Source organism: Phyllostomus discolor, chromosome 7 (genome assembly GCF_004126475.2).
Source record: "Phyllostomus discolor isolate MPI-MPIP mPhyDis1 chromosome 7, mPhyDis1.pri.v3, whole genome shotgun sequence".
Taxonomy (NCBI): domain Eukaryota; kingdom Metazoa; phylum Chordata; class Mammalia; order Chiroptera; family Phyllostomidae; genus Phyllostomus; species Phyllostomus discolor.
In genome coordinates, this window is record NC_040909.2 from 124,942,253 (window position 1) to 124,966,799 (window position 24,547).

The 24,547-nt window shown below is 47.1% G+C and overlaps 1 protein-coding gene across 3 annotated transcripts in view; it reads right to left on the reverse strand.

The window, feature by feature from the left end:
- The window catches only part of SAMD12 (sterile alpha motif domain containing 12), a 344,026-nt gene that overhangs the window by 111,407 nt on the left and 208,072 nt on the right, over positions 1 to 24,547 (reverse strand). Inside the window, exon 5 of one of the 3 annotated variants that reach the window (XM_036031372.1) lies at positions 9,660 to 10,012. The exons of the other annotated variants lie outside the window; for them this stretch is intronic. Coding sequence (XP_035887265.1) covers positions 9,927 to 10,012 — 86 coding nt within the window. The 3' untranslated portion in view covers positions 9,660 to 9,926. Of the gene's footprint in view, positions 1 to 9,659; positions 10,013 to 24,547 lie in introns of those variants that run through there. 3 annotated transcript variants of the gene reach the window in all.

Sequence of the window (24,547 nt, forward strand, 5' to 3'; positions counted from 1 at the left end):
GCTTCATCAGAGCAGTGACAGTGTTTGTTCAGCGCTGCCTAGGACAGCACACAGGCACTCAACCTGTGTTTGTGGAATGAACTGACCTACGCCATGCTACACGGTGGACCCATCACTGGTCACAGTGATTGGACTGGGTTTGCAAAGGAAGAGCACACACAGGGAGAAGGGACAGCTACTCCTCCCTCTCTCCAGAGACGCATCGGTGATGGTGCTATTGCCAAGCTGGGTGTGTCCCGTGACCACTGCTTGCTTCTCAATACAGAGGTGCAGGTTTACCCATCTTGGTCCTACACTGCCTGCAGCAAAACAGCAGGGCTCAGACACACTGGACCTGCATCTGAGAAAGACCCCTTATCTCACAATTTCATTTTTTTGGTCTTCTTAAAAGAATTTATTTTATTTTAATTGTTGTTCTAGTACAGTTTTCTGTCTTTTACTCCCATTCCAGCCAACTCCCAGCCCTCCCGCCTCTTTCCCATTTCCACCCCCCCCCCCAGTTTTTGTCCATGTGTCTTTTATACTTGTTCCTGTAAACCCTTCCCCTTTTCCCCTGAAGTCCAATTTCATTTTTAACAACATCAAGAATACAACAATTGCAGCTTCTTAGGACATGCTTGCAAAAGAAATGTATGAATGCCCTTTCCAACTCTCAGTCCTAACTCGGAGAAGTAGGGTGGGTGGGGAACAGATGACGGACTTCATCTAAGTGCGTATCTACTTTTGGTTGAAACTGGGCATCGGTGATGTAAGAGTACCAGAAGTGTTACTCTCTAGGGAGATGATGGATGGATAAACCAGAGCTAGCAATCCTGCATGATTTGGAGGCACAAACAGATTTGACTCACAGCAGCCCGGCAGGGTGGCTGACTGTGGAAACACCCCGCTCCTGCTCTGCTGGGCACACTGAGAATGCACAGGGCTGGCTGGCTCCACATCATGGGGCGGGGGTGGGGGGGGGCGCGCATCACATGGATTCAGCCGCTGAGAAGTGATGTGAAATTAAAGGGGGAATGAAACGTGTGATCTTATTTAATCACACTTGGTGCTTCAATTTCTCAATAACGGCAACCTGCTCCACTGTGTCAAATTGGAGAATGAAAAGGTATATGAGGACCATATCAAACAGCTAAAGGATGGGTTAACTCCCTAATGCCTGCCAACCCACGGCGGGGATCTAAAATGCAAATGACAGTTGAGTTTTTCCCATAAAGAATATGGGATGAATAGTCCCTGGACCTGGACTGGCATAAAACTACCATAAACTGAGCAGTAACCAGTGAAATGTCACCTCCTCTATGGGGCCAAAAACGTAGGAGCTCAGGCTAAGGGGTGGCTCGGAAGGGAAGATTATGTGTTTTAACACCTGAAGTATATTTTAGGTCATATTCTACATCTGTCTGGGTTTGAGTGTGTAATCTGTGCTGCTTCAGATTTCTATGAGGATGGCAGGTACCAAGCAGAGGGGAAAAGAACCATTTTGGCCTATTTAGAAACGTCTGTTTGTAAATCTATATTAGAGCTGGTATTTAGTGGAGATCATCGTTCCTTCCTCCCGACCCCCCAAAGGGAAGCTACTTTATGGCATCTGGGGGTTCTTACGGACTGTTGAACACAACATAATTCTGCAGGACCTGCTATGTTCCCCTGGATAGTCAGAAACTTTATGGCTACAAAGCCCTAAAGGATAGAAAGGTGCCTCATTTAATGTGAGGATGGTTATTGTGGTTAAACATTCCATTCCTCTGGGGTGGAGAGATGCCTTCGATGTGGTTCTATGTAGCGGTAGAAAATGAAAGCTTCAGAATAATTAGCTTGACATAGCCAGCTTTACATCACATTCACGGTAAAGCAAGCCACAGATGAAAACAACTACACAGTCGCTATTTTGGTCCCCTTTGTAGAGTAACCAGGCAGTGGCCTGTTAACCACGCACACGAGTGACCCCCGAGGGTGCACTGCTGGTTCAGAGGAGACTGGCTTCAAGAGATGGGCTGAAGGGAGTTCTACAGGGGATTCATGAACGGACTGTCCAGTCCTCTGTTGTCACTAATTTTTTTCTTTTTTTTTATTGTTTTAGTCATTGTTCAAATACAGTTTTCTCCCTTTTACTCCCATTCCAGCCCACCCACCCATCCCTCCCCACTTCCCTCCCATTACCACCCTCCCCTTAGTTTTTGTCCATGTGTCCTTTAAACTTGTTCCTGTAAACCCTTCCCATTCTCCCCGGAAATTCCCTCTTCTCTCCCCTCTGGTCACTGTCAGTCTGTCCTCTATTTCAGTGTCTTTGGTTATATTTTGCTTTTCTTTGTTTTGTTGTTTAGGTTCCTGTTAAAGGTGAGATCATATGGTATTTGTCTTTCACTGCCTGGATTGTTTCACTTAGCATAATGCTTTCCAGATCCATCCAGGCTGTTGCAAAGGGTAGGAGCTCCTTCTTTCTTTCTGCTGCATAGAATTCCTTTGTGTAAATGTACCATAGTTTTTTGATCCATTCATTTACTGATGGGCATCTAGGTTGCTTCCAGCACTTAGCTATTATAAACTGTGCTGCTATGAACATCGGGGTGCAAAGGTTCTTTTGGATTGGTGTTTCAGGGTTCTTAGGGTATAGTCCCAGCAGTGGAATTGCTGGGTCAAAAGGCAGATCCATTTATAGTTTTCTGAGGAAGTTCCATACTGCTTTCCATAGTGGTTGTATCAGTCTGCAGTCCCACCAACAGTGCACTAGGGACCCCCTTTCTCCACATCCTCTCCAACACTTGTTTGTTGCTTTGTTTATGATGGCCATTCTGACCGGTGTGCAGTGGTATCTCATTGTGGTTTTAATTTGCATCTCTCTGATAGCTAGTGATATTGAACATCGTTTCATGTGTCTTTGGATCCTCTGCTGTAATTAGCTTTTCAGGAGTATGTGATATACGCGCAGCCACTGGCCAGCACGCACATAGCAGTCCGTGGTAATCCTCTGTACTTCTCTCCCGAGACAGGAGGCCCGCTGAGGGCAGAAAACCTGGCTTGCTCATCTTTGCCACCCATCTCCAAAGCATGAGACGTAGTACCTGCTCGCCATAGGTGCTCAATAAACAGGCGTGAAGTGGACCATTCATCACTCCTGGTGGCATTATTCCGCAGAGTAATCAGTTATTTCCCAGCTTATGGAAGCACAACCGATAAATGTCATAGAAGTGGGGAGGGATGCTGGTAGGCAATCATGTGAAGTTACACTGAAATTAATTCTCTGATCTTAAAAAAAGACCTAATGAACGGGCCCTTTAAAGTCATTGGATTAGAACCTACTAAAATAACATGCTGATTTTAAATAATGGCCCATTTATCTCCCATGTGTACATTTCTTTGGGCCCTGGAAGAGCCTGAGCAGTCCTCAGGGTGCATAGCCCCACCTTTTGTGGGCGGCAGGGCAGAGAAGTCTGGCGGGAGAGGGTGGAGTGTGGCCAGATCAATGGGGGTTGCACCCAGATTCCGACAACTACTCAAATGAAGCTTCAACGTGACACGCTGTGAGCACTGGGTTGTCTTTTGAGGGCGGCCAGACCTATGGCTGAGAGTGGCGTATTTTCATCCATGCGAAAAGCTATGGACACTATCCACATTAATGTAACAGGTAATTAGTGCATACTAATTATTCCCCATTATATTTTGGCTCAGGAATAAGCAGGTTTGCTTTCTTCACCCTCTTTTTAGTCGACAAAGTAATGGATATGACCACGCCTCCCGCCTTCTTCAAACCCTGCAGAGACTTGTTCTTACTTTTAGGATAAGACCCAAATCCTGATCAGCACAGGTTACATGGCTGTGCCAAGTATGCTGCTCCCCATCTCTGGCCACTGTCTGCCTTCCTCTCCAGGCCCGTGTGTCAGCTTCTTTAGTGTAGTCCCCGGCCGCTGGCCTCTGCCCACAGCTTCTACCTCTGTGGTATTGCTCTTCTCCCTGCTTCTTTGCTTCATTAACTTATCAACTGGGGTGCACACTATTGGCCACTTCCTTAAGAAATCCTTCCTCTGATCCTGTAGCCTAGGTTTGTTTTTATATATATATATATATATATATAGTGAGAGAGAGAGAGAGAGAGTGTGTGTTATACAGTAACTTCTTCACAACTGCCATTTAATAGTTATTTGTGCAAATCTTCCTGCAGTGCCAGCCTATATTTTAAGTGTCATGACAGCAGCACAAAGATACGTCTTGTCTTGTTCATTGCTGTGTCCTCAGCACCTGGTTCGGCACATAACAGACGCTCAATCAATACTTGTTGAATGAATGAACATGACTTTCAACTGTGATGCAGTGGACATTGGGCATCTTGGGACGGTATCTGAATTCAGCTTCTGTGCTAGACAACAAGAGAAAGAAGTCACTTCGGCTCACCGAGGTCTGCTGTCCTCATCTGTGAGCAGCGACCCCGCCTACGAACAAAATGTTCCCACAGTGCTGCCGGAAAATGGTGCTCCGCACTGTTCACCGCTATAATATCACCGGCGTCTACCTGTATTTACTCTTTATCTGTTTCTGGAGAAAAGTGTCACAGGAAAGCAAGCTTCCCACCTTTTTCCTTTCAGAAATCCAAAGAGAAGCAGCAACAGGGAATAACCTCTCCTCAGGGCTGAACCAGGTCGCCTAATAAAGCCATTTTGCAAGCAGCAGAAACCTGCTTCTGATACCATGCAGAAGGCCTGAAGGGAGAGAAACATACAACTCCCGTCTTGAGAGTGGAGCACAATTGTTTGGTGTCTTCCATGTGACTCTTGACCAACTTTGTTTCTGATGTTTGTCCATCCCGATGCATGCGGCTATTAGGGTTTGCATTCCGCTGTTCAGATACAGCACAACTTATTAACCAGAACTGCGCATGGACAATGGGCTTATTTCCAGTTCTTGCCTATTATTTGTCCTTTTTGTGGACTTAGCTCCAACATCTGAGGGAGAGGTTCATTCTGTGGAAGGCTGAGGTCTGAAGGCAAGTACGGTTGCCAGGAGGCAGAGGGGCTCCCCGATAAGGAGCGATGTGGACTACGTCGTGTGGGAAAGAAGTGCACACGGGCCAACCACACGGGACTCCTGTGAAGGTGGGGACTTTTCTCTAACCTACTGCCACCAAGGTGTGACAGCTCCTCCCCCCAAACAAAAAAAGGACAAACATTCTGGAACTAGACAGGATGCTGCTGCAGCTCATGTAAGTTCTCTCCTCCTCTCACGGACGGACATCTCATGTGCGATACTACAGGAGGTCGCACGAGGCACCCGGAACAGTGGACAGGGCGAAGCGCACCCAAGAAGTGGAGGAACGGGTCTTGATGCACGAGTTCCCAGACGCGTGGAAGATGTTGCGCAGGGCAGGGTTCTGCTGCTGCCTCTGCTCATGAGACTGGCTCTTCTCTGGGCTCCTCGGGCTGCTGACACACGTATTATGTAAATGCACATCAAGCAGCCCTCAAATTGAGTGCCCTGTAAGATTTCCTTCTTCTTTTTTGGGGGGGGGGGCGGTGGGCTGGGGGGAGTGAGTGGTATTCATTGTGTAAATGTACCGAAGCTTTTTAATCCACTCATCCACTGATGGACACCTGGGCTGCTTCCAGATCTTCGCTGCGGTAAACACACAGAGAACAGACTGACAGCTGTCAGAGGGGAGAAGGGCTGGGGCGGGGCTGGGTGGAAAAGATGAAGGGACTGAACAGAGAAAAAACAACTCATAGGCCCAGATAACAATGTGGTGAGTGCCAGAGGAAAAAGGGGGTAGGGGGAGGTGGAAGAGGGTGAAGGGGGGATGAATAGTGATGGAAGGGGGTGGTGAACACACAGTACACTATACACATGGTATATATCACAGACCTGTACACCTGAAACCTATCTAATTTTATTAACTAATGTCACTCCAATAAATTCAATAAAAGAAAAAGAGTGCCCAGGAATGCAGGGGAGTCACCTAAACCACCACTGAAAGAGCGGGTTCTCAGATAGGCCCCCGATGTGGAATAAAAGGAGTTCCTCAACACAGATTATAAACACAAGCAAATAAGTGTAATATGCAAAGAGTAAACATATAGTATATTTGGGGAAAGATTTGCCACATGAGAAAAACAAAAGTTTAAGAGAGGCACTACTTGGTATTCTCAAGGTAATTACTCAAAATACAAACTTGCTAAAAGAGAGGTAATGAGGCAACAGACAGAGATAAAAGGGATTTTATGAAAAGAATACAAGCCAGCAAATAATTCCATTGCAGAATTTAAAACTGTATGAAAGGCGGTAAGAAGGAAAATCACCTGTTTATTAAATGGAATCAGGCCATTGGAATAGGACAGTAGTTCTCAAACCTAGATGACCATCAGATACAGGGTGTGGGCAGGGTATGCTTAACACGTATATACATACGACTAGGGTCAAATACAGGGGATTTTGATTCAGTGGTCTCGGGTGAAAGCTAAGAGATTTGTATTTCCAAAAATTCCCTGACATGATTTTGAAAATCAGTCTGGTTTAGAAACTGTTAAGGTGAGTGCAAACTTGAGACACTCACTGAGCATTCAGCGGGAGATTAAAAAAAAAAGGCAATTGAAAGTAATTAAAGAGAAAAAGGTGAACTCGAAACACGAACACAGTCCCTGTAGGATATGCATAATGGGAGTTACTGAGCATGCAGTCGGAGCCAGTGCAACAGAACCGATTTCAAAAGTACATATTGGAGAAAATCGCCTTGATAAAAAAATATCTCTAGTTTAAAAGGTTCTACTCTGAACTCTGAAAACAGGCACCCACTTTAGATCTACTGAATATTATTACATCTTTAAAAAAGCGTCTCCCTTCAAATCCAGGAAAAAGAAACAGATCCCACAGAAAAGAAAATGATGTCCGTGGACTATGCCCTCGTGGTTGTCGGGGAGAATGGCTGTGCTGTGAGCTCCAGATTCCATGACCTGCCCAATCTGTCCGTAAGGAGCGAAGGCAACGAGAAGACGTTTATGTGCTCTCTGGTAATGGGGATGAACCAACAGTCCGGAATTTGAGGAATGCAAACATTGTTAAATAGCATTGTTTCTAAGAAAAATGTCAATGATATCATTCTGGAAACAAGAGGTCCAATTATATACGAGTCAACAGTGTAGCAATTACACACTGGGAGAAAATCCTGAAGTAGAAGAGCAAACCCCAGTGGGGGGGGGGGGCATGTGTGGGAGGAGGCGGGAGGAAGCAGGGTGGCCGTTCTGCATTTGTTCACAGGGCTGCGTCCACAGCTACTCTTTCTTTCTCCATATTAGTAATGTGAGAAGCTTCGGTTTGGATCACAGGTTGTGAACATGTATCAGTGTTATTTAATGACTGGACAGTAACTATCGGAGGAAACTTTAAACAAATGCCATGCTTTCCAAATGCCTGAAATGGCCTGGGGAGGAGGGAAGGGATCAAAGAAAATCTCAGGTCATACAACAAAACTGGTCCTTCCCACTTAGGAAAAAAAAGGGGTGGAGTGGGGGACACAGGAAACGAAAACTATTGAAAAGTCAAATGTAAACTAAGAGAACAGAATAAACAACAGAACAATCAGTGTCTGTAAATACACATATTGACGAGTCTGAAACGGTATGCACCAAAATGTTGACAGTCATTTCTGCATAGGGAGTTTGGAGTAACTTGACTTATTTTTGCATAGCTATTTCTTAAAAATTTTCTGGCAATGATTACATACAGCTTATGTGATTGAAAATAAAACTAAAATTCCTCTTCCATCCTCCAAATGAACACTGATCACAAAGCCACTCGTTAAAACTAGGAATGACCAGCAAGGCTACCGTGGTGGGGACTGGCGTGTGCTGTGATTCTGCAACTCGTTTCTCTAATGCGACTCATTTCCCCAGAGGATGCACAGGCGGTGTTCGCGTACTTAGTCACAACACCACCTACTTTTTGCAGTTGTGCTCTTCCCCGGTTTTCTCTGCGTTACCATCGCACCGGCACGAGAGCGCCCTTGGGTGACTGCTGGGCGTGTGTGCGTGGAGGCCCTTCAGCCCCTCAGCACCGCTCGCTTTCATCTACTTCCGGTCTCAGCAGTCCAAACTGCCCCAGCACGAACCCCAGACTCCAGCCACCCTGAGCAAGTCATTTCTTAAAACTTGCTGCCATGCCCGGGATGCTTTACCATATTAGGGGAGTTAAGGGTTCCTTACATGGGAAAGCACTCTCTCCCCAGCCCCTTCGTTATCTCGTGTTATGTTGCTCCTGCTCAGCAGTCTGTCTTGCAAAGGAAATGCCTGTCTCGGGAGAAGACCTGGGCCACTGCCTGGAAGGGAATGGGCGGCATTTGCCTTCCAGCATTAGCCCAGCACCGGAGGAACAGAAGGTACGCAGCAGACAGTTGTGCATGGAGGGCTTCTCCGAGCTGATTCACTTCAGCTCCCAGCCCCTGCTTCCCTCGCTGCACCTCTCTCCTTGGTGGGGCAGATCCTAGGATCTCAGAGGCAGTGTTTACTAGAAGCTTGTTCCCCAGCTTCTGAGCCCTCTCTGCCCCTACACACAGGTGAGATCTTCACACGACACACTATGTCGGCAAGGGCTCTCGGGCAAAGGCTATGCTCTGGGGCTCCAGCCTCATCCAGGTCCTCGCTGTCCTGCGCTCTCCCCTCACCTACCTCCTACGCAAAGTCCAAGCGCAGTTCAGCTTTCTGTGTCAGGATTCCAAGTGTGTCCTGTTGGAAGAAGGGATATTCACACGTGTCTGATGTGGATGGCAAATATTCCCAGCCTGAAGAGTCGCCTCACTCACAGAAACGAACAAGCAATGACTCTTTTGTTTTACAAATTTACAAATGAAGGCCAAACAAGGAATGTCTTATTTTCGGGATGGCCCTACTGCAGTAGGACTTGACTTACAGTAAATAAAGCACTGGAGTCATAGAATCTCAAGAGACACTCTAAAGAACTGGGGTTTATGTGCTCGACTCCACTCTGATCACCGGCCCTCTCCATCTTTCCTGCTAAGAAACCTCTGTTCCCATCGCACGGTACTCAGAGTCCAAACAGCCCAGCTCCACGCCTCCCCCACACACGTGTGTGGGCTGTACCTTCACGCCCACCCTGCAGACCAGCACTCATCTTTCACGATGTTGCCCAAATGTCAGCTCTTCTGCAAAACACTCTCTAATTACTTTGCCTATAACCAGAAGTATAAACACAGTACCGGGGCAGCTCTTTGTACTAATTCATTGTATTAGAATTTATTTATTTATATATCTGCATTTACATGTGTGTCCGCCAACTTGATACGGCACTCGAAGCATCAGTCAGTGAGCCCCTGGGGGACCTGGTCCATGTCTGTTCCCTCTGTGACCCTGGACTGCGGCACCGCACCTGGCATGGGCTGACATGCACGCTCCATCTTTGTTGCATGAAAAACTGATGGAAAGATAAAGGCCAGGTTTTGATATTCAAAGTAACTGCTTATTTTATAGTAGAGAGATGACACTTTTGCATTTGAGGAATGCAGGAAAGATCCCACAATAAAAAAAATATGGATTGCTCTGCCTGTCAGGAAGTCCTTCTGAAGTCTAGTCTGAATCACATCGTTCAGAATTCAAGCCTCCTCTTAATTCTCGCTTGTTCTGGAGTGACAAAATGTTGGTCTTCATCATTTTTCAAATATCTGAAAATTATTCTACATTACCATCTGCTAGACCCAACTTCCGAAAAGTGTGGTGTTGAGAATCGTAGTTGACTTTATTCTTCATGGAGGCTGGCGTTTGAGTGAGTCTAGATCTCTTTTAAAGATATTTTCCCCCGTGGACTGGTGAAGGCCTGTGCTCTCCATCAGCTGTGGGGCCAGAGCTTCCTGGCCATGCAGAAGGCACAGCCACGGCTGGGGGGAGAGAAACCTTCCTAATCTAAGAGGCCCCTTATCTACTGTGCAATATTCCTCACTTGGGGAAGAGACGGATCTGGTCGCTGTTGTTCTTGGTTTTTGCCCTTTCTTGTAGGATTTCTACTTGAAGGAGCTCAGAGTCTGTTGAACAAACACAGCAAATGAACTTCTGGTTTCACTGTTTTAGCAGGTTCTGCTTTGCAGACAGAAAGCCATTCCCACCTGCAGGGCTCAGCTTCGCCGCCCTAGGACACAGCCCCACCACGTGGGAATGGACTAGAGAACCGGGGCCTGGCTCCCTAACCATCCCCTGACATCATCACGGTCTCGCTGTTCAACATGGACAAAAAGAAATCTTCCAAACCCAAATGCATTTTCATCGACACTCTGTACGATGTTGATCGTGTCAATACATTGACACTGAGAATCTCACTGGGAGAATAAAGAACAAGAAGCCACTTATCTTCGATATTAAACGAAAGTCTGCTTCGTCTGTCCAGCTTCACAAAGGCCTCCCTTATAAAGTAAGAAAGGGGGAGAAGACACTTTGCCAAACACACTTGGGAAGGAAGAAAAGATCATTCTGTACACCCATATGGGGCAGGCTGATGAAAATCAGGGCCTTCTTCACATCTCTTAATAAACAAAACCAAATTCTGGTGCGGGCCCCGCCCCTCTCAGCTCCAGCTGCGGCTCCGGGGACCGCTGTTGCTGGAGCTGCCTGGCTGCGGGTCCTGCGGTCAGAGCAAGCACAGGCTGATGGAATGATGCATCCGTGACTCTGTTCTTGCTTGGCTGACGGGTCCCTGAGGGGGCCTCTGAGTAACCGCACCCCGGCTCCCACAGCTCTGACGGGGTGCTCCTCCCTGCCTCCTTCTCATGACTTAACCACGGCGTGAGAAGGCTGCCTCATTGGGGTAGGTGGTTTGCAGTCCTCCGCCCCGTTCTGGGCTCCTGCAAGGCACGTTTTTCTGCAGCTTGTCGGTTCATCCGGGGTTGGATGTGAACAGCGGCTAGACACAGATAAAATGGTGTTTCTGAATAAAAGAATGTGCTACCCAGGAGGCAGAACCAGTATTTAATTTGCTGCCTGTGTTCGATAGACTGTGAGCTCCTCCAGGGGCAGAGCCCACGTCTCATTTGTCTTTCTTTGTACCCTCGGTGACTAACACACGTTCATTTGTTCATTCATTTATTCAGCAAATATTTACTGGGAGCTGGAGGTAGGAGATGAGAAAGGCACAGGCTTCAACAAAGAATTAGACATTTTCTCCTGCCCCACAGGCTGGCTTGCCATGGAATAAATATACTTTCTCATACATTACAAGATCCACAATACACACGCGAAATAAATCATCCCAGGGCTGAGCTCTCTTGCTCACAGACTCAACGAAGGTCGAAGATGAATGGGACCTGCTTTTATACATAAGGAAGCCAACGTTCAGAAAGAGCTGACCAATCCTTGAACTTGTACACTTTTCACCTCCAGCAAGGTGGTCCATGGAAGAGAATACGGCAAGTAGAAATTTCCAGTGCTCTCTGTAACCCTCCAACCCTCACAACCTAATCATGTCATAAATATATGTACATTTTTAATATTTTAATTGCCAAATTTCACATAATTCAAGGTTCACTGGGCCATGGTTTAAATGAGAACTGCAACCCCAAATTCCTACAGGAGCCCAGATGTGAAGTAATTTAGGTGAGAGGCCAGGGGACAGAGAGGGGAGGGGCTAGCGTGAACTGGAGACACACACTCTGGTCTCAGGTATCGACTCCACAGCGGAGGCTCACAGCAGTGGTTTTTATCACACTCGTGCTTTTGTCAGTTAGGAATTCATGGGGGGATCTGACGGGAGGTTCCTCTCTGATCCAAGTGCCCCCTGGTGGGGACAGAGGCTCCATTTTCGAGACGGCTTCCTTAGTCACGTGTCTGGTGCCTCGGTGCTCCTTGACCTTGTGTCTTTCTCTCCATGTGGTGCCTCTTTTCTAGGACCTCGTCATGAGGCTTGGGCTCCTCCCTGCACGACGGTCTCGGAGAGGTTACACCTATTATAGGGTGGTTCGTTCCACTGGGCAAGGGTCCCAAGAGACAGAAAGTGGCTGCTGCCAGTTCCTTAAGCCTGGTCCCCAGCACTGACATGCATTATCTCTGCTGCATTTCCCCAGTCAGAGAAGTCACTAGGCCTCCCCAGATTCCAGGGGAGGAGGGCACCCAGACCCCGCCTCTCAGCAGGTGGAACGCTAAAGAATCTACCAATGTCTTTAGTGTGGTGTCGGCTGTTCCAGCGAGCAGCTGCTGTGCTCCTGGTTGCTGCATTGTGAGGCTGTGGCCCAGTATAAGATATTGTGAAAATTTTTAAATAGCAGACAAAAATGTATAACTTAAAAATGTGAAATATCCTGATTCTTAAATATCAGTAGCTAATTCAATCTTTTTTTTTTTTTTGGAAAAAACTCATGTGCCAGACATGCTCATTTGCAAGTACAGCCCATGCCCAACCCTGCTTCAAGTGCTAAGCCAAGTTCTAATAAAGGTGTTTTAAGAAAACACTGACGTGTATTTGGAAATATTTGCCTATAACTGAAAATGAAGATCTTAAGAGCTTTCACCATGTTCGACAGTATATTTTTTTGAATTATTGGAAACATACCAGCAGGGAAATAAGGGATCTTGCTGTTTAATTCTATCATGACCCACATGAGAAACTGAACGTCTCCTGTTCTGAGAATTCCCTTCTCCCATTTCCGTCCTGGTCAAATCACAGCTTGATGAAAAGTGTGGTAATTTTCATTTCTTGTTGAATTTGACCGAGAACTGGAAATATCAGAAAGTGATGGAGGTACTGACTGAATGCCCCAAAGGAAAGAAAAACAAACTAAATAAGAAGTCATAAGTATAAACAGTCCAAATTCCACATTAGAACTTCTTCAACTGTAGTGAGTGAATCACTTTCTGACTCTGAGCTAGGGAATGTCCCAAGACTCAGCATCTTGAATCAATATTCTAGATGTTTCTGATGTACGTGGCCCCGAACCACATTGCCTGTACTCAATTACAGGGACAGGTTTTTGAGAGAGAGTGAAAGTAGGCACAGCCAGAATACAAAACATGCCTCCTTCGCGGGGTAAGGGAGCCAGGAGAAGAGGGTCCATGGTGGGCTGGATCCCATCTCCTGATGCAGCGGAGAAAACGTGCCAGGAGCAGAAGATCGGGGTTCCCGCCCGCATGTTGCATGAGTTAGCTGACTGAGCTCGGGGAAGTCATTTCCCCTCTCCTGGTCTCAATTTCCTCTTCTGTAAGGTGAGTGTAGGCCTGGGGTCCAACGATGACACACGCAACCGCCCGCATCCTGCGTCCAAGGTGAACCCTGCTCACCCAGGGCACCGCCTTTCCACTAAGCCCTGGTGTGTCCCCACAGTTCTCTTGTACCAGTCACTACTCACACGCTGGAGTTAACACATGGGTCAAAACCAAATCTGGGGCCCTGGGAGAGGGTCTCTGGGGTCTCCTCCCTCCTGTATGGCTATATTATGGTTTTGGAGGGAAAGCCAAGTGAAAGGAAGTCATGAAAGGTAGTTTTGGAAGAGAGGGAAGAGTTTGGAGGGAAGGAGCCATACAGAAATGGTGATGTGCCATCTGAGAACAGTGAGGGTGCCCAACAGTCTGCCAGCCATCCCCAGGCCCGTCCTGATCGTCAAGGTGAGGGAGGTCTTGGTGCGTGTGGTTTCCTCTAGCAAGCCCTGGTAGCTGGACACTGGGACAATGAGTGGGAGGGGCAGGGCTGGCATCAGCACAAACGGAATAGTGGTCCACACAAATGTGAGCCCGGGAGTGCTTGCCTCCTTACATTCTGCTCCAGGCAACTCACTTGTCACATTGTATTAGGACAATGGAGTTTCAAGCTTGCCGAGGAGCTGTCATCTCTACCACATACCAGTGGGAGCGTTGGATGGAGTGGGAGTGGGTCGTTGTAGAAGGGGGAAAAGCAGATACATCAGGCCAAACCAGGCCAGAACTTCCACGGATTCACTCACTGAATGAAGGGCATTGGACGCAAAGGGCAAAGGTTTCTGATCTGTGTTGGGTTAGCCGTGCACCTTTGCCAAGTTACTTAAACTCCTTAAAGCTCAGTTTTCCGATCTATAAAACGGGAATAAGAGCACCTTCTTGGCAGGGATGTTGTGAAGATGAAGGATGTATATAAGGCAGCTGGCAGCATAGCATTTAGTCAGTAAATGGAGATTTTTTTTTCCTTCTTCCCAGCCTCCAGTCCGCCTTGAGTGACTGTCAGGAAAAGGAGCAAGCTAGGGCTGGTGTCCTTCACACCAAAAATGGACGTGGACACCCACGTTCCCGTGCGGAGCGAGCCAGGCGGGTCTTGAATGCATTGTTGGTGTCCTGACTCACAGCCGCTTTCTCTTTTAACTCCTCCCGTCCTGCTCAGGGTGGACCAGACGTGGGGAGGTTGACAGCACAATGCCAGGATCTCGCCCACCGGGAAAAGCCTCCCGGTGCTGCTTTGAGGTCAAAGTTCCAGGAAAAAATATTTCAGACTCCGTGTCACAGGCTTGCTTAGTAAGAATCACGGCTAACATTTATTTAAGTGATTTGTACATGCATGGACCAGTGCCAGGCACTTACAAACAGTTTCTAAGTAGCCCTTTCAACACTGTAAGAGGTAGACATGACTATTCCCAGTTTATGGATGAGGAAATAGAAGCAAATATAGTTCGTGAACTTTAGGAATGGGACAGAAACTGGCTTTTTTTCTGAGTTCTTAACAATTCTTTACCATTGAACATTCATGACTCTGGAAACACGAAAAACCCAAGCAGAGTTCATTGCTCTCGGGGAGTTTGGAGATGCAGAGAAGAGTCAGCCCTAGCACGTGGGAAAATAGTAGCATAACAAGGTGTACAGCATTTCAACTGAACAGTAAGCTCCTTGGAGGCAGGGACTTTGCTCCTTTTTTTTTTTTGGTATCTATTTTCTAGTGCAATGAGTGGCTCTTAAATGGGAGCTCAGTCATTGTGCTGCACGTACAAGCCAAAAAAAAAAAAAAAAAAGACAAGTGCAAAGATGTCTGCTAAAGACAGACATATGGGTGGGAATTCAAGGTCCAGCAGGCTCCACAGGGTGCAGTAGAGAAGGCCAGCTTCATGCAGAGGAGAGTAGGGCATGTGCTGGGACTTGGAGAGGTCCAGAAAGCACAGAGGATGCACATCAATGGAGGCATGATGCACAATAACCTTGAGGTACTGAGACAGCGAGGAAGGTGCACTGTTCAGAGAATTATCTGTCTGCTGGTCAGCTTGGTAAGGAACCAGCCAAACTAACTAATAACTGGTGGGTTCTTGGTATAGAGTGGCTTCTACCTGGAGACGGGTCAACAAGGGCTGCGAGATACGTCAAAGGAAAGCAGGTCAGGCTGGTCTAGACACACGACGCTAAGGAAGTAGGCAGGAGCAGGCTGGATGGCAGGAAGCACAGTCCCCTACCCGCAGCAGAGGATACACAAATATAACTTGTGGCAGCTGTGAAAAACACAGAGGGCGAGTCAGCCATGAAGAATGTGGAGGAGAAAGGTACTTGGAAGAACACACGCTGGGGCTGATCGCCCTCTCCATTTGGTTTTTCATGCACCACGGCAGCCTACCTGCTCTCAGGAGACCCTGGGAGCATCTGGTTTTTCTGTAAAACGAACTCAGAGGAATCATACTCGCCATGGGAGAAGCCACGGGCTCAGCCACAAGGCTCAAAAAGCCATCAAGTCCCTGTAGTAAGGCTGTCTGACTACATGTATGAAAGAAATCATATGTACATATATAATTTTATGTAATTCATTTTTATATAAACACTAATATGCCCTGGCTGGTGTGGCTCAGTTGGTTGGAGTGCCAGCCCATAATGTGAAAGGTCGTGGGTCTGATTTTGGGTCAGGGAACACGTGCCTAGGTGGTGGATTTGGTTGCCGGTCAGAGCACGTATGAGAGGAAACTGATGGATGTTTCTCTCTCTCCCTCTCTCTCTCTCTCTCTCTCTCGCCCCCCTTCCCCTCTCTCTAAAATCAATAAGCATGACCTTGGGTGAGGATAAAAATTAAAAAAAATCTTTATATAAATAAATGTATATAAATGATGTTATCCTGGGCTAAATGGCTAAGCTTAAAAATGGAAGATCATAAAAGATGCCTGTATCTTGAGGCTACTGGTCCCATCCTTACCATTCCTACCTGCATGAGCGCTCTAAAAGAAAGATGAGGTTATGTCTGCAAGTTCTGCTCTGTTAGTATCTATTTGATCTATGTGTCCCAGCCAGGAGGAAAGGCGTCACTTGGTCTTGATCTCCCTGTGGACCTTAGGAACCCTAACGTTGTTCACCAGAAAGCCCAGAGGAGTGATGTGGGATGATCTCTGCCTCTAACTTGTGGGATTGAACTGCCACTGCCTGTACTGCATGTTGTTGGACCTCAGTGACTCCTGAGATGTTGAAAAGGCATTGTGGAGAAAAGGACTTTGGTTGTGACAGGGATCCCTAAGAACAGCCCCAGGGTAGGTGATTCCCAAGTAGGACCCACAAGACTCACCACAGAGCTGTACTCACAGCTAAGATGTACTTTCCAGAAAATGGACACAAAGCAAGACCAGCAATGGAAAGTGCACATGGTGTGAAGTCCAGAGCGAGCCAGACACAAACTTGCAAGAGGTCTCTCCCACTGGAGTCACACAGGATGCGTTTAATGCCTCCGGCAACAAGTGATGACAACAGGCATGACATGTCCACCAGGGACGCTCATCAGAGATGCGGTGCCCATGGTTTTTCCTGGGGACTGATCACGTGTGCATCCTCTGCCTACCACGTGCCTGATTCCAGACTCAGGAAGAAGGTCAGAGTTCAGCAGAAACGACACCATTTGTACAGTTTAGGCATGTGAACCACCTGATCAAGGAGTGGGGGGACCCTCCTGGAATCCAAATGCCAGACACCTGCAGGGGCCACCCCTGGAAGCAGCACCTTTCAGAAAAGCAGCCCCAGGCCTGCTGTGTCACCTTTTCCTATGATCTATAGAATCCAGCACGTCCTGTGCACCACGGCCAATGTGGGGATACTATTGACGACTTTGAGAAGCACTGCAATATAAAAGGTTGTTTTTTTTTTTTATTAAGACATTTCCCAAACCTGTTTGATCATTATCTATCTATCTATCTATCTATAGATCATACATGTGGCTGAAGAATTACCGAGTTACAGAACATCCCTCAAATGGAGAGAGCTTGAGGGGGGATAAAGAAAAAGAGTTAAAGCATATTAAAAACTGGCTTTCTCCTGGTGGCAGTTTGTCATTTTTCAATTTGGCACCTTTCCCTGTCCCTTTTTCTGCCATGTAGATCTGCGTGAGTCTTGATTCAGAGGGGATTTTCTCTCGAGGTGTCTGTCTTCAAACATATGGATTAAATCGCCAGGTTTAATTGAAGGGGGTTTAGAGTCTTGCTCTATTTACAGTCAAAAGCAGTTCGCTTCTGCTGTTGGCCTCGGTCCTAGACTCCCAGGAAATTAGTAATATCTCGTGGCCTTTGACCTCTGCATTTACTTCCTGGAGACGGGCTCTGGCTCTGACTGGCCTCAGGTGTCAAGGCTTCCAGGGCCCTGGACCGAAGTCCGCCTGCAGCTGCTCCGGCTCCCGCAGGCCTCCTCATCGGACCATGTCCCCCCATTGGCCCTGGAGCCACAGGAGTCTATTGTCTATGCCTCGCTGTGATTCAGGGCACAGAGCAAGGCGTTGCAACTGTCTGAGCTAGAAAGAACTTCATGCACTTAAAATAATTCAACAAGCCTGGCTGGCATAGCTCAGTGGATTGAGCGCGGGCTGTGAACCAAAGCATCGCAGGTTTGATTCCCAGTCAGGGCACATGCCTGGGTTGCAGGCCACGGCCCCCAGCAACCGCACATTGATGTCTCTCTCTCTATCTCTCTCCCTTCCCTCTCTAAAAATAAATAAATAAAATCTTTAAAAAATAATTCAACAAGCACACTGGTAGCACTTACTGGGTATTCAGCACTGTTCTCACTTTTCGGATGAGGAAATTGAGGTACACCAGGGTTCAGACAGATGTCACAGAGCTGAGAACCGCCAACGCCAGGAAACTAGCTCAGGCCCTGCAACTCGGGGTCTGCGTTCCCGCCCCTGACTGCGCTGCTTTGCCGTGCTCAGCAGTTACCTAGTCCTACCTCTTCCCGGTTCAGTGAGTCGCTGCACGAAAAGCTCTAACACACAGCAAGAGCCACGTGGGTGGTAGCTGCTGTGATCAGTACATTTCAGTGAACGGTGAGAGCCGAGGCCAGAGGAGTGACGGAAGCGCACACATTCAGTTCAGGATTTCCCACTTGGTGGCTGTCGAATGCCGGTGGCCGAAAGGACGCAGTAAGTCGTATGGGCATATGGAGACTCATCCTGTTAAGTGAAGGGCAGTGGCGTGTTTTGTAGTGTGGGGGTGGACACAGGGGTGCATCTGTGTGTGCGACCCCTCGGTGCACGAGGGTGTGCTAAAACAGTTCCTTGAATGAAGAATTAAGAAAGGGCTTGGTGAAGAAACTCGGTTGATATCTCCTTGAGACAACCCTAGTTTTGTCGTGCCCATAATTGTTCTTAGAGATAATTAATTCCTTGTGGCTGTTTTCTTAGGATTCGTCCTTTTTTTTTTTTTTTTTAAGCCTGGGTGCAGAACATTCCGTGTGCTTTCACAGCACCATGCCTATCTACCCACAACCAACACTGGCTGGGCGCCCGGCACACAGTGCATGCTCAGTAAGTGTGTGTGGACTAAATGAAGTCATTTGTTCACGGAAGTTTCCTTTAAATATCCAGTATTTGCCTCCTTACCCAGTGTCAAAGCCTCTCTGCTCTCCGAATCCTGCCTGACTGCATCCAGGAGTACACATTCCCACAGTACACAGTGCTTTGCGAATGGCAATGAAACATGTGGGAGCCCTGACTTTGTCCAGATGCTGCTCCAGGACCTCTAGAGGCATCAACTCTTCCACTCTGCACGGTCACCTATAAGGTAGGGAGGTCCTTTGACAGGCATAGGGCAGCGAAGCCCAGAGAAGGAAGGAGCTTACCCAAGGCTCCCTGCCTAGGAAGGGGCAGGTGCCTGTTCCCCAGCTTCCCCAGACACAGTATTTGCCACCCCATGTGTGGCTTATCATGGTCTAACCATCCCTTGGTCCATGTCAGCACTAGCCTGGGAGCTGTCTGTGATAGGGAAGGGGTGCTCCTCAAGTCGTCCTTCAAACAGTCAATAAGACAGGCTGGATAACCTAGGCAACACACCCCCAACACTGAAAAAATAAAACCAAGGATTCTGTGGTCATACACATCTGGGTCAAGCTTCAGCCTTCCCAAACCTTAACCTCGTCATCCTGACCTTGTCACCTCATTCTCTCAGAATTCCTCTCTATAAAATGGGAGAAGCACTCGTTGTGTTTCTTGTGAGAAGTAAATGAGTTAAAGAACATCAAGTGCTTGCTCAAGTACCTAGCAAAGAACTTCATTCATACTAACACTCGAGTAAAGGTTTGTTTGATAACCATTCTGCCTACGGTTTGCCTGGGGGCCAGTGGGGACCAGTGGGTATTTAGCTATTAGATGAGTGAATACATACATGTCTCAATTTGAGGACCCAATACAGCAAGAACCACACAGAAAGGCTAATTATATTTTGGCCACTTCAAAACAGATCTTATTTGCAGGGTGCAGGCTTCATTAAATATGCACAGTGCCTAGACCACAGCATAGTAGATTCTTACATGTGGTGCCCAGACAGTCATGTTCATTAAGGGAAACCGGCCTGCCTCTTATTGGCTGGTCCCTCCCCCTTTTCCTTGACTTGGTGTCATTCCACACCTGATGTTTTACTTCAGTTCCTTGGATCACATCCCATTATCTCCCAACACGTCTCTGTGACAATCTCTAGGTCAAGAACACACAACGGCTCTTTCTTGCCATGTGGGAGAGAAGTCTTCAAAACTCACTTTTCCCCACAACTCCATCTTGATAAGCTATGTGCTTCTTCCTCTAAGTATGAATGCAAACAGTGTTAATTGGATAAGTTTGTATCTCCGTCACTGATTAAGTACAATGAAAGTGTCCACTACATGATAACTGAGGTGAACACCTCTGAGGGTGTCTGACCGCCTCACAATGCCCACAGGGGATGACTCTGGACAGCGAGGAAGGCACAGTGGACAGTACAATGCTGCCGCTGTCCGGGATGGACTGGATCAAGACGGGGGCGAGGAGAGTCCCTGTCCAGGGCATCCATCCGGAGCTGGGATGAGGAGGGGTGGAAAATGGTTGGGAGCAGGAAGAGGAAACGGAGAAAGCACTTGAGAGAGGTCCGAAGTTCCTAGCCACAGTGAGCAAGCTTGAGCACAGTGAGAGGCCACCTGCCCATCTGTGACTTGAGTCACAGAGATGTTGTGTATAGGAAATGAAGTAGAGAGAAAAAAGGAGAAACAAGAAAGCCAGAGCAGAGCGTTGTCTGGATTCTTGCTGGCTTTCCAATTCACAGTTCTCTTCTTCCTGAGGCCCCGCCGCGACTCTGCTCTGAGCCCTGTCAAAGACTCCTGTTTGTACCTCGGGAACACCCCGCCAAGTGGTGCGGGTTCGCTAAAGCCGCCTTCAGACTCCTGTTCTTCAGAACCACGAGAACCCTAACTTAACTCCAAGGCAAGACTGTGATTACGATTAGGGTTATCAGCAGTAATCCTTACACGCATGCAACCTTTGAGTTGGGCACCTTTACACACTGCTTATTATTAATACCTGCTACAAGCAAGTACTAGAGTGATGCTGCTGAAGCAGCCATCCAGGAACTAATAACTGCACGGCAGCTGGAGGTGGAAGAGCACGCCAGGGAGAGGGAGTGGATTTACTGGGACTATAACTAATATGAGAAGCCATCAAGTCATTGGCGATAATCCCGTCTACAAGAGTCCATCAAGGTCAGATGACTGTACATCAGTTAGACAGTAGGTGGAAATGTTTTTCTATTGGGAAGGAATAAAACAATGAAACAGACGGATTGCTGTTTTGAAGGAGAAGATTACAGGAGTACAAAAACTGGCTGTGCTCAGGTGGCTCAGGGGAAAAAAAGAAATGGCTCCCATCGCCACGGTTCCTAAGAAACGTGCTTCATTCTTACAGATGCCAATAAGGCTTTATGCGCCTGTCAATTTAATAATGCAAGTGCCACCAGAGATTCATATGTAACAGAGATCAAGTGCAACAGACAACGGGGAAAGGCGGTTGGTGGGGATCTGAATTAACGAACAGTGCTTGAGAAAATGAGGCAATAAAAGGATCGATAGAACGCCAGGCCATTCTGCAGGACCTAAGGGTTTCTCTGCGGAATATTTTAAAAGAAGAGCATTTTATTGACTCATCCCATTTTTAATACACTGAGAAGTGTAGCTCAGGTGCCTGTCGTCACTGCAGAGACGGGGACACAATGAAACTTAAGCTAACTGCCGAGCGAGTGGATGGCTGATCAGAAGGAACTTGGTCAGATAGCTCTCACTCCTCAACACAGCCTTGCAGCTACATCAAGAACAACAGGAACACTGTTCCGGACAGGAAAACACAGTAATTATGTTGTTTTTGAAAATTTGGAAAACCCAGGAGAGAACCAAGAAGAAAATTTAAAACACCCGTGAGCCACTGCTATACTTTTGGTGCATTTCTCTCCAATTTTCTTTCTTTTTCTGAGTATGAATAGATAGTCTTTTATTTTACTGTATATACACTGTGTAAAAATAACAGTTTAATCCTACTGTATATGGTGTTTTTATTTGTTTCTTTTCACTTAATATCTAGCAAGAATTTTCTTTTGCCATTGCATTTAATTTCAATGCCATATCATATTCAATTGTGTGGTTTTGTCATAATTTAACCAACATTATTTATATGGCTTCCATTTTATTATCGGCTACGATGGACTAAATGTTTGTGTCTTTCTAAAATTCTGAAGCCCTAATCCCCAGTGTGATGGTATTAGAAGGCAGGGCCTTTGGGAGGTCATGTGGGTGGAGGAGGTCACGTGGGTGGAGCCTTCAGGGTGGGATTAATGCCCTGATAGCAGAGCATGCTTTCTTTCTCTCTCCCCAACACCTGAGCACACAGCAAGGAGGCAACCTTCTGCAAATCTGGACAGGAGTTTTCACCAGGAACCCAATCAGCTGGCGCCTTGATTTTGGCTTCCCAGCCTCTAGAACTGTAAAAAAACCACATTTCTATAGTTTAACCCACTCAGTCCCACTATCGTACTTTTGTTGTAGCAGCCTGAACTATGACACTCTTTTTTTTTTTATACATTAAAACAAAGAGAGCTATTTATTTCCACTTCCTTCCATGTCCGATCCCCGAGATCCATTCCCACCTTTTCTGCCCAGCTCTGCTAAGGCAGGCTGACCCCTGAGGACTGCATTAGCTGTGCTTGCTTGCTTGCTTGCCATTGAGTTTTGGGTTGTGTTTGCCTAGCGAGAGGCAGCAGCAGGAGGCAGTAGGCAAGAGGTGTGTCTGTTCTTCTCTCCTTCCCTCCCTGCTCGGACCGGACCCGATGGTTCTGGCACTGGCTACCCCTGTCTGCTAAGGTCCCCCTGTCAGCTGACCCCTCTTCCACGGCTCCTGCTCTGCGCAGACTCTGCTAACAAAGTCCCTCCCTTCGCTCCGTCCGGTTTCTGCTGTTGTTAGTCCCTGGGTGACTGAACAACCCAGGTGGGTTCCTTTCACCTCTGCTAAGTAATTGTTTCTGCAAATAACCTGCAGATTCCCATCTGATTTGCATTGAAAGTTTCAATGAACTTGTGTATTACATGGTCTCTATGAACATCGTTTGTTTATAAAAAGCATAACAGAATTATGTAATGCTCCAAATTCCAAATAGTGAGAGGCTCAATGCAGACAAAATACTCACACCAAACTTGTGAAAGAGAGGAATGGTCTAGATTCTAGAAGCTTCTCCCCTGTCATTTTCAGAAAGTCTCCCTCCATTCCCTCACCTCTGTAACATTCACAAACCACATGTGTCCCCCTTCCTTGCAGCCTTTGCTCATGCTGTCACCATAGCTAGAGCGGTCCTTCAGTGTCCACCTGACCTCTAAGCTCAAGTTGAAGTTCTACTTCCTTCCTGAATTCCTGGAGCCCCCACCACTTCTCCTTAGAACTATTACAGCTGTGCTATTTGATGCAGCAGTCACTAGCCACGTGTGGCTACTTACATTACCATTAAATTACAAACCCAGTCCCTCAGTCTCACTAAGCACACTTCAAGTGCTCAGTGGCCGCATCGGCTCAGACCACTGTTCTGAACAATGCAGATCTAGCGTGTGTGTCCTGCACTTCAGGAACTTGTATCGGACAGAGCTGTTCTAGAGCACTTAATGAGGAGTATCACATTATGAATATTCTTCCCTTTTTCTCCAGTTGCAGAGTCAAAGTATAACAAGACAGAGTCTGCCTTCTTCATCCTGAATCCAAACAGTGCTGGGCACGCTAGGAGATGCCTCGTAAATGCACTTGGTGGCTTGAATAGTGATCATGACTAGTTTCCAGTTGAACGTTAAACATTAAAAGACAGGAACTATTAATAATTGAAGCAAAGGTATAGCAAGAATGTAGACCAGGCAGTTTGGAGGTGGTGATGGTGGGGATTCTCCCAGTCCCCACCATAATGACGGCATGAGCTCCGTGTCCTACAGAACGTCCTCCGTAGGCGCTCATGAAGAACCCGGGGAAAATGCTGGGGGTGATTCTTGAACAAGTTATGTGCCCTGATCAAATGAGATCATTAAAAGGACCCAAAGGCACAGTTTTACAGAGAAGCCTCCACACCATCTTCTAGACTGGTCCGCGGACAATGGTACTAGTGCACTTTGGCTGGGATGCTGGTTGACACAGAAACCGGCCTGTGTTAGAAGCAATTTCACGGGGCTGAAGTGAGGCAGCCCCACCCCCTACACAGCACCTTCTCTTGACTCTAGCTTGAGATGGTTGCAGAATTTTAACAAAAACTCAGTATTTGACTTGTTGGAATAGCCTTATAAAACACATATCTCAGCCTTCTACTTATCTCTGGAAAGAAGGTGTTTTAAGATATAGATCTACCTCTTATCTACGATGTATTCAGATCTGTGCTAATAATCACTTCGCAAAAATCTCCTTTTAATCTTCATTGCAACTCTGTGGACTGGGTACTTTTGTTCTTATTTTATGATAGAAAAAGCTTCCTTTCTGAGAGGATATGCCATTTGCACAGGTAGTGAGGGACAGAGCTGGGAGAGCAACTTAGATTCTTTGACTCCAAAGACCATGCTTTGGGCCGCTCTGTGAGAGTGTGTCCTATTAACAATGACGTAACACTGGGGATAAAGGCTGGCCAGGACAGGGCATGATATGGCCTCACCAGGCACTCTCTCTCTCTCTGGACAGCTTCTTTCCCCCACGAGGCCCTTTCCCGTATTTATGTGACAAACCAACCTTCATCAGAAGAGACCTGTAATACGCACAACCACTGACGGGCAGGTCGGTGAAGGAGGCATACGTGGGACTCCCGGAGCCTGGCCCTCTCGCTCTCTCGTTTGACACAGAACAAGATTCAATGTGAATAAAGGTT